At 48.1% G+C, this 10,659-nt stretch overlaps 1 protein-coding gene across 3 annotated transcripts in view; it reads right to left on the bottom strand.

Annotated features, from left to right (window-relative positions):
* Positions 1–10,659, bottom strand: part of LOC137644650 (F-box/WD repeat-containing protein 7-like) — a 187,884-nt gene that overhangs the window by 78,023 nt on the left and 99,202 nt on the right. For all 3 annotated transcript variants that reach the window (XM_068377604.1, XM_068377617.1, XM_068377610.1), the window contains one exon: positions 2,336–2,474. In XM_068377604.1, coding sequence (XP_068233705.1) covers positions 2,336–2,474 — 139 coding nt within the window. The remainder of the gene's footprint in view (positions 1–2,335; positions 2,475–10,659) is intronic.

Here is a 10,659-nt window from a genome sequence, read left to right as displayed (position 1 = left end):
TCCCCTGGACGTACTGCTGTCAGCACAGACTGAGTGGTCCCCATGGTAAATTTCGTCTTTTCCACGAAGACGTTCAGCGAGCTGACATCCAGAACGGGTCTCCATCCACCCGAGTTTTTGGGTACCAGAAACAGGCGATTGTAGAAGTCTGGGGAGGATAGCTCCAGAACTGGTTATATTGCTCCCTTGTCCAGCATCTGGTCGACCAGATCCAGAAGGGCCTTTTGTATCACTGCATCTGCGTACTGAGCCACTAAGGTTAGAGGAGTATTTGAAAGAGAAGGCTTCTTCAAAACGGGGATCTTGTATCCTTCCTTGATGACCGAGAGGGACCAGGTGTCCGCCCCTCTTTTCTTCCAAGCCTGCCAAAAAAGTGACAGTCTTGCCCCTATCGTTGTCTGGAGGACTTGCACTTCATTTCTTGGAGCGGGATCTAAACGAACCTCTATTTGTCTTTCCTCCCGTCTCCTGCCTTCTTCCTCTGAAGTCTGATCTCAAAGGAGCCCTACCTCGAAAGGGCTGTTGGAATTTTCTCTCCTCTCTCTTCAGAGTCGAAGGAGTGTCTGGCAAAGGTTTTCGAGCTGAGCGCGATAAGAGGTCTTGAGTGGCCTTTTGCGCAAGAGAAAGCGTAATATCTCTGACAAGGGACTCAAGAAAGAGATGTTGTGAAAGGGGGGCATAAAGGATTTCAGACTTCTGCGCAACAGTCACAGATCTAGAAGCAAAAGAACATAACAGGGCCCTTTTCTTCAAAACTCCTGCCGAAAAATGGGAAGCCAACTCATTAGATCCATCCCTAAGAGCTTTGTCCATGCATGACATGATACATTTGCGTCTGGGAGGGGGGTTCGGGGAAGACACCATCACATCCGACACACCTTTTCCGTGGCGGTCAAGAGCAGCATGGGAAAATGCAACAGGACTGTCTGAGGCGACAGCTGACCGAGGATACGTACCTCTCACCCCCCTTCCGGTCGTCGACGTACCTTCTCCCTTGGTCCTGGGAGCTTGGTAGAGGTCTAGACCTAGGGTAATGACAGGTTCGATCAGTCGCCACCTCCACTGCACTTTCACAAGCACTAACTTCACTCTCACTCTTACCTTTTAAGGCAGCAAGTTAATCTTTAATAGCCTTCAACTCGTCCGCCATCCTGGCGTACCGAGGGTCATCCGCAGATACAGATCCTGTAGAAGGGGCAGGAGTTACTACCTCAGGGGAAGGATCAACTTCCAAAGAGGAATTAATTTAAGGTTCAATGGAAATATCTAAACTAGGTTCACTTGTACACTTAGATTTAGATCTAGAAGCTCTCCTTACTTTATCTAGCTCTAATTTGCGCACATAGCGGTTCATTGCTAACCAATCTTTCTCACTCAAAATCTCACATTCTTTGCACCTATTATCCAGTGCACAATCAAAACCCCTGCAACCCAAACAAACCGTGTGAGGGTCTACCGACACTTTCGGTAACCTCACCTTGCATTCCTCATTCACACACACACGAAAATGAAGTTTCTCACTCATATCAAACAAATCCAAAATATCAGAATAAACAGAAACACGATTGCCAAATCCCCAAATCAATGTACTTCACCAAAAATAAGTGCGGTACAGCGACACAGGGAAAGCAAAACGAAAAACTCTAATGGCGGACAGATGTTGTCGATCCGGCCGACAGAGATGATCTGAGGAACAGAAAACGGGAATGATTCCAAGTACCACCCTGTAAGGGTTGTTAACCACCTAACCGCACAACCACCACACGGCGGTTGCCGCGATTTTGTAAAAATTCTGCCAAACGTCAGAGACTAAGCTATATATATATATAACTGCCAGGTAAGTTCTATTCATAAAATACCTAAAGTACTGATATTGTAGCATAATTTTAATTTTCCTGAGATTTAGCAATTCTTCAAAAAACCATTGAAAACTTTATTTGATAAACAAAATATTTACATTATTGAATATTAAACTAATTATTCTTATGGAATGGATGGTGGAACTGGTATTTTCATAACTACTACTTTTTGTTTCAATTGCAGCAACTTATTTCAGAACTAACAATTACCTGAGTATTAAGAAACTCCTTTAATATACTTAAGAGTATAAAAGCAAGCACATCTTATTACTCATCACAACACCATTCCTGATAAGGCAAGGTAACTTTTCACATGACAAAATTTTTCCAAATCCAACTTTAAAGTGCTGCATACATTGAAAAATTTTTAGAAAAAAGCAGCGTTCTACAATTTCTTTTATTCTGAATTAATTATGTACATTATAAGATAACTATATAATGCCTTATAAAAATGATAAAGAAAACTGGAAACATACCTGCTTCCAATCAACAGAGCCATCACTACGAGTACAACTGCTTAACTGTTTATTGTGTGATGAGAGAGAAAGATGCCACTCCTGATGCAGAGAAAGATTCCGCCAAAGACAATCTCGAGAAGCCAGATTGTACCATGTTCTGAAGGCATAAAAGTAAGTAAATTTAGTGCATATAAGGGAAAAGTCAATTTTTTAAAATGTTCTGTTTAAAACATTTCTTCAGCATTAATAACCTACATTCAATACTGTATTCTATGTTGAAACTATCTGTAAGAATTAGTGCATGGTGCAAATTATGGGGCATGAAGTTGAACCATATCAAAACTTAAAATCACAAATTTTTAAGTAATTTGAATTTTTCTTAACATACTTACCTAGAACTACTTTCTTAGGAGTTACTGGTAACTCTTTCCCAACCGACCAGAATTTTGTGTAGTTTACCCCATTCCCATTTTCTATGGGTGACCTCAGGCGGAGTAATACGCGCCCTGAGGCGACCCGGGGTCGGAGAACGTGCTAGCTCAGGTCGTACTCCTCAGTAAGTTTCATCGAAAAAAGGGGTCTCCTCAATCCTGCAGGACCCTCAGGGAAGGATGAGCGGGCCATAACCCGAAAGTAGTTCTAGGTAAGTATGTTAGGAAAAATACAAATTACTTAAAATTTTGTGATTTGTTCCAACACAGAGTACTTACCTAGAACTACTTTCTTAGACTTAAACTTTAGGAGGTGGGAGTGTCCTGCAGGGACTAGAGTCCAAGGTTAGAAGCATGAGTGGACAAAAAGGAACCTAGATAGGGGACTAGGTTCCGATGACCCCTACTAGAAAACTGAATGAAAATAGAGGAAACTACCCAAAAAACTAACTTAGTGTCTAAGTGACTTACCTCTGTACCAATACTTCTGAGACGTATTTCTTGCTGAAGACGTATATCCTGGCCGCCAGGGCCTCTTGAGTCACGCCCACGCAGGGGATTAAGGGCCAGGGGAAGGATGATAAGGGGAAAGGTAAGGGATGAACGTGTGTCTCTTGGCTTACCGCCCCCGGTTTCCCTGGGGCCATGACCTTAAAACTTTTGCAGGGCCGATATGACTGGGCCAGGGGCGAACCCATCCAAGGATTTCCTAGAACAGTCCTTCAGGTAATGCTCCGTGAAAGTGGACTGTCTAGACCAGGTACCCGCTTTCAGGATTTGGCCCACGGCCATGTTCTTCTCAAACGTTAGGGAGGTGCCTAGACCCCTAATATCATGAGGCCTTGGCCTGCCTGGGAGAGGGGTTCCCGAAGCATCGTAAGCTCTCTTGATCACCTGTCGCAACCAGAAGGAGATTGAGTTCTTGGAGACTGGTTTCTTCACCCGACCGGTCGAGACGAATAAACTCTTGATCTCAGGTCAGAGTCTGGACGTCCTTTCAAGGTATTTTCTTACTGCTCTGACCGGGCATAAGAGTAAGTCTTTAGGATTGTCTGACCGAGGGATCGCTGGGACCGAAAAGCCCTCGAACCGAGAGTCCCAACAAGCCAGGTTCTGTGTTTTGGCCACAAAGTTAGGGACGAACTTAAACGAAGCCTCACGCCACCCTTTTGAGTGTGAGACCTCGTACGATAATCCGTGTAACTCACTAACCCTCTTTGCTGAAGCCAAGGCTAAGAGGAAGATCGTTTTGAGGGTGAGCTCCTTATCCAGGATGTCCTTGAGGGGCTCGAAGGGCGGTTCTGACAGGGCTTTGAGTAATATGGCTAGGTCCCACTGCGGTACCCTCACTTCTTGTGGGGGGCATGACTGCTCAAAGCTCCTGATGAGCATCGAGATGTGACGGGAGGCTCCCAAGTCAATGCCCTTATGGAGGAAGACTTGACCTAAAGATCCCCGTACTCCTTTTATTGCTGGAATGGAAGAGCCCATATCGTCTCTGAGATACACCAGGAAGTCCGCTACGACGTGGATCGAGGCCCCCAAGGGTTTGATATTCCGGGAAGCGCACCATTTCGAGAAGACTGCCCATTTCGCTTGGTAGACTGCGAAGAGGAACGCTTTAAGTAACCCAACATCCTCGCCGCGGTCCTCGATGAGTATCCATCTTTCTTCAGAAGCCGCTTGATAACCTCCACGCGTGAAGGCGGAGGGACCGAGGGTTTTCGTGAAACCTTTGGAAGTGGGGCTGACGTAGAAGGTCTGGCCTGTCCGGGAGCGGCCACCAAGGCGCGACCAAAGTCATCTGAAGGTTGGTTGTTGTTCTTACTCTGTTGAGGACTTTCCGTATCATCCCGAAGGGGGGGAAGGCGTACACATCGAGGCCGTCCCAAGGGTGTTGGAAGGCGTCCTCAAACGCCGCTGACGGATCTGGGACTGGAGAACAGAACACGGGGAGCTGGGCGTTCAGACGTGTGGCGAAAAGGTCTACTACTGGGGAACCCGACTTCAGTATGACTGACTGAGCTTGCCTTGAGTGTAGAGTCCACTCTGACCATATTACCTGGCCTACTCTGCTGAGGTCGTCTGCCAGGACGGTCTTCTTTCCCGGGATAAACCTTGCTGTGAACTCGATCCCTTCTTCTGCAGCCCATTCTAGAAGTTCTGTCGATAACGCGCAAAGTTCTTTCGACTTTAGACCCCCTTTCTTCTTTACGTAGGCTACTACTGTGGCGTTGTCGCACATCAACGCCACTGTGTTCCCCCGGAGGAGATGAACGAATTCTTGACTCGCCCTCAGCACCGACATCATCTCTAGAACGTTTATGTGGTGCTTTGCTTCTTCGCTCGACCATTTTCCCTTTGTCGATTTGTCGAGTAGGTGAATCCCCAACCTTCCTTCGACGCATCCGTAAACAATAGGACTTCCGGAGGGTCGGGTGCGAAGGGCATCCCCTTCTCGGTGTTTATCCTGTCGTGCCACCACTGCAAGACTACCTTCGCTTCTGGGGAGACCGGAACCACCTTGTGGGGATTTCTCCCTTGGGTCCAGTGTTCCTTCAGGTTCCACTGTACAGCTCGGAGTTTGAGTCTCCCTTGTGGCACTAACTTTTTTAAGGACACTAGGTGGCCCAGCAGCCTCTGCCAATCCTTGGCCCTCCTGGGTTGGTCCAACAAGAAGGGTTGCAGAACTTGCTCCAGGTTCTCCAATCTCTCCAACAAGGGGAAGGCTCTCACTAGTCGGATGTCCAGGACCATCCCCAAGTAGGTCATCCTGGTGGAGGGACTCAGTTGGGACTTCTCTAAGTTGACTGTGATGCCCAACTCCTCGCAGAGACGAAGCAACTTCGCGCCCTGCTCCTTCAACTCTTCCTTTGAGGCTGAATGAAGCAACCAATCGTCTAGGTATCGGATCAGACGGATGTCCTGCTCGTGTGCCCATACGGAGACCGTCATGAAGACTATTGTAAACACCTGAGGAGCCGTCGACAGTCCGAAGCAAAGGGTCTTGAATTGTAGCACTCGGGTATCCTACTTTATCCGGAGAAACTTCCTGCTGGAGGGGTGAACGGGGATTTGGAAGTAGGCGTCCTTGAGATCCAGGGATATCATGAAGTCCCCTTCCCTCAAGGCGGCCAACACTGTCTTTGCAGTGTCCATCTTGAAGTCGGTTTTCGCCACAAACTTGTTGAGGGCCGACAGGTCTATTACTGGCCTCCACCCCCCTGTAGCCTTTTCCACCAGGAAGAGCCTGCTGTAGAACCCCGGGCCGGGATCTTCGACTAGTTCCAACGCTCCCTTGGAGATCATGGACGACACTTGTTCCTGCAATGCCGCCCGTTTCAAGGGGTCCTTGGATAGCAACCACTCCGCTTGAAGGGCTGGAATGAGAGGGGGAGGTTCTGCTAAGAAGGGTAGTCTGTAACCTTCCCTCAGGATTGTCACCGTCCAGGGATGCGCACTGTAATCCTGCCATGCTTGCCAAGAGTGTTTGAGGCATCCCCCTACTTGAGGCTCCTGTAGGAGTAGGGGGCCTCGCTTCCTATCTCCTTCTGGAGGGGCGGCCAGACCGACCTCTTCTTGAGTTTCCGAAGGACGGTCTAAAGTTTGACTGAGGTGCTGTGGTACCTCTACGGGGGGGCTGAGTTGCTTGCAGCCAGGGATCCAAAGAAGCCTCTCTTCTAGGTTGGGCCGGGGATGAACGGGAAGGGTGAGGGGCGTCCACGGAGGGTCTCCTGTGTGGTGGGCGTCTCATTGGGGGAGGCCTATGGTCTCCCACGTCCTTCATTTTCCTCACCCTTTCCATCGTCTCTTCCATTATCTTAAGGGGAAAGATTGCCTCGTCCCAGACCGAGGAATTTCTCAACCTTCTCGCTTCCCAGTCAGGGAGTTTCCTCACCAATTTGCTGAGAATTGTATCTCTCTTCCTCAGGACCCAATTGGTAGCCTGGGAGAGAGATTGGTAAGATAAAAATTTTAGGGCTTTGCCCCCTTAGCTAATCAGCTCTCTCAATAAGGCTTGGATCTCTGGTATGGACAGATCATGAGAAGACTGAAAGCCTACCAACGTGCAGGCCCACCAGTCTAACCAGGAGGACACGTAAACCAAGTCCTGGGCCATGTCCTCCATCATGGAGGTCTCTGAAGGGGAAAAACACACCGGGGCCGTGGATGCTCTGTCTTCAGCGGCACCCTGGTTCAACGTGGTGATGGCTGTCTCCGTTGCGCGGGGTCCTCCCCGACGACCTTCAGGCACGTAAAATCTCTTCTGCGCCCTTAGTCCTGGGAGCAGCTTCGAGGCACTTTGACTTCTAGGGGCATCTGCCAGGCCGTCCAAGAATTTGTCTATATGCTCCATACCCAGCTTTAAGTCAGGAGCTAAGGGTAGAACTAAGGAGGGCTTTTGTTGTATTGGATTCTCCACCAGCCTGTTCTGTGGTGGGCATGGGCTTATCCAGCCGATGGTGCCGCCTTATGAGGGCCAACACCTTTCGATAGGAGGAGGTGTCATCGGATGAGCACTCTCCTCCCTCAACCAGGGCCTCCGTCACCAGTCCCTCCGCACGAGTATCATCGGTGACGGTGGGGGGGGGGGGGGGGTAACGTTGGACGGGCCTGCCTGTGTCACGGGCAGACACGCAGAGGCGAAGGTATCCGTCATGGGATTACCTTGCCCTGCGGGGTTTCTCGCATCTGTGGGGATATCCCCGGCCGTAGGGTGCCCTTGGAGCTTAATGAAGTCAGCCAAGGAGCCCGTGGCTGGCGCTACGCCTTCCATCTGATGGAGCGCCTCCCTCTGCAGAGTAGATGCAGTGGAGGCCTTCGTCGACTTAGGCGCATCACGGGGAGCTTGGATAGATCTCCCTTAGTGGGGTTCTGGTCCGTAGGAGGAGAAGGCGGGGCGAGACGGTGAGGACGAGGCTCTAGGGAGCCACCCGGAAGCGGCCGTGGCTGTGGTAACCTTAAACAGCTCGCTCCGGGGCACCGTGATGTTCACACAATCCCTCGACTTACTCCTCTTAGCCTTCTTCTTAGATGGTCTGGACTCCTCCTTATTCTGTCTTGAACGGGAGCGGGACTTCTTCTTTTTCCGGGACCTCTCGCGTTTCCTCCTTGAGGACCTGGTTTCGTCCTCTGATGACGATGAATCCGCGGATGAGGAAGACGAGGAGGAGGAGAGGGAATCAGCTGAACCACCTGAGACGTCCAATTCCGCAGGGGGAACTCCATGACCAATTTCTGGTGCCGCAGGCTGCAGGAAGACGGGCGGGAGCATCGCCGAGGGCGCCGGGGGGACCGAGGGACTTTCTTCCGGACGAGCCAATGGTCAAACTCTTCTTCTAGCCTGAAGGGTGACCTGCAGGGTGTTCTAGGGAGATCCCAAACGGCGGGGTCCGAATTCGACGAATGACCTTTCTCGGCATCCCCCCCCGGCGGCCGAAGTACCTGAAACACATACCCAAGATGCAGGGGAAGAGGTAGTACCCGACTTCCCCCACATAGGGTCTTCAGTAGAGACGGGCCCTGCGGGCACCAGGACCTCGTCTCCCACACACACTCCCGCACCTCCCTCAGGCCCTACACATGCCTGTATCACATCAGCAGCTTCCCCCACAGGTAATTCAGACTCCTGGGGAAGGACAATGGGCCGCTTCCCCGCAACGAACTTACCTCGTCCCCTACTCTGGGTAGGGGAAGATGGAAGGGAGCCACGTTCCGACGAGGCATCTGGAGACACCAAAGCATAAAACGCGTTAGCTTTCTTGGGCGATTTCTTGGCCGACTTCTTCTTCTTTGTCCCATAAAGGACCCACTGGATTTCGCCCCAGGACTCGCACTCCGAACACGTGGCGGTAGGGAAGCATACCTTGCCCCTACATGACGAACAGCGCGAGTGTGGGTCAACCTCGGGCTTCGAAAGGAAAGCCCCACAAGACTTACCGGCCACAGGCCCAGGGCAACGGCGGGGATGCTCCATAACGAAACACTAACACACCAAGAGACACAGGGACACAGAGGAAAGGGGTAAGGATACGGACACAGGTACCACGTGGTGTACACAAAGGGTCGCACTGGGTAAGAGAGAGCGCGGCGAGATGTGAATCACGTCGCGACCAGAAACTTACTAAGGAGCACGACCTGAGCTAGCACGCTCTCCGACCCCGGGTCGCCTCAGGGCGCGTATCACTCCGCCTGAGGTCACACATAGAAAATGGGAATGGGGTAAACTACACAAAATTCTGGTCGGTTGGGAAAGAGTTACCAGTAACTCCTAAGAAAGTAGTTCTAGGTAAGTACTCTGTGTTGGAACAACTATGATTGTAATTAGGTTGAGGACAGTGACTCCTCAACATACAGATGTCTGCATTGATAATGTTTAATTAACTACTGTATGGTATATACAAATTTTAGGTGATTCTTGATAGCTAATTTACTTGTGAGAAATACATTGTTTTTCTTCAATTATGCAATAAATTGGCTTATTGAGAAAGTCTTCCAATTTTCTCAATGACCAATCTTCTCTGATAGGTATGTTTTATTAATTTTATTTAACTGTAGTTTCCAGTATTGTTCTCCTGTCTAGTCTTGAGCAGCTGACTCTTATCTTAATCTTTTCGACAAAAACCTGCAGTACATTAAATTTGTTGAGGTGGTTTGGCCATGTAGAGAAAATGGAAAATAGCTATCTGCTGAAGGTGATGAATGGAAGAGTTGGTTGGAGAGGAAGGGCAAGGTTTGGGGGGATGGATGGAGTGAAGAAAGCTCTAGGTGATAGGAGGATAAATGTGAGAGGGGCAAAAGAGCGTGCTAGAAATAGGAATGAAGGGCAAGCGATTGTGACGCAGTTCCGGTAGGCCCTGCTGCTTCCTCCGGGTGTCTTGGTGAAAGCTAAGGTAGCAGCAGTAGGGAATTCATCATATGAAGCTTCATTGTGGTGGATAACGCAGGAGGGTGGGCTGTAACACCCTAGCAGTACCAACCAAACTCGAATGAATCCTTCGTCAGGGAGGAGCAAAGAAAAGAAAAGTCCCATTTTGTTCTTTTTTATGTCAGATACCGCCAAAATTGAGGGAAGTGCCTTGGTAGATAAAATACTAAATTTCTTATTCCTGATCTTGATATTAAGCTCTAGTACTATCCTTCAATTAGTTCTTTATGTATGTTGCACAGATTTGTCATAATTCTGACCATCATTTGGATTTTCCAGACCACCATCTTGTATGTAGTTATAGGGATGCAGTTAGTTCAAAGTCTTGCCTTCTCCATCATAAGGCTCAATATTATAAAAATAATACATAGCAAGGTACTGTTGTTAGACACTGGTAAGAAACATTACTTTACTGGAAACATTAGTACTGCATATTTTGGGATTTTTTTTTCATGTTTCAAATAATTTATAATTTTTTTTAATTAAAACAATCTGTATTACGGATAAAACATCCTTTTTTATACTTATACAAGCCTATTCAGTCCCTTATGCAACCCTTTTCTGACCAGGATAGTTATTTTTTTGAGTTTTCCATTAAGAATTTGAGGAAAAGACATTTATGCTAGTTTCCCATAAACTTCAACAATACAATTTTCTCTGATTCCATCAGAAAGGTTGTCTTTTCTTTTTCTCTTGATGGTGTTGTAAATTAATGCTTGTTGCACATTTTTTGAAATTATATTCAGCATATTTCTTTCTCTGATCATTTATATATTCAAAATTCTTATGTTATGGTTATGCTGAAGGAAGCAAATTGTTAGAAATGATAACTAATTATTCATGAAGCATAAAATTTGCCCAGAAAATACACACACGAGAATATATCATGATAGCACTGTCTTACTCATAGGTGGGCATTTGTAACATGTCATTATCATCATCATCATCTCCTCCTATGTCTATTGGCGCAAAGGGCCTTGGTT

Source organism: Palaemon carinicauda, chromosome 1 (assembly GCF_036898095.1).
Source record: "Palaemon carinicauda isolate YSFRI2023 chromosome 1, ASM3689809v2, whole genome shotgun sequence".
In the NCBI taxonomy this organism is placed as follows: domain Eukaryota; kingdom Metazoa; phylum Arthropoda; class Malacostraca; order Decapoda; family Palaemonidae; genus Palaemon; species Palaemon carinicauda.
The sequence above is the reverse complement of the archived record's forward strand: the minus strand, read 5'-3'. Positions and strand labels throughout refer to the sequence as shown.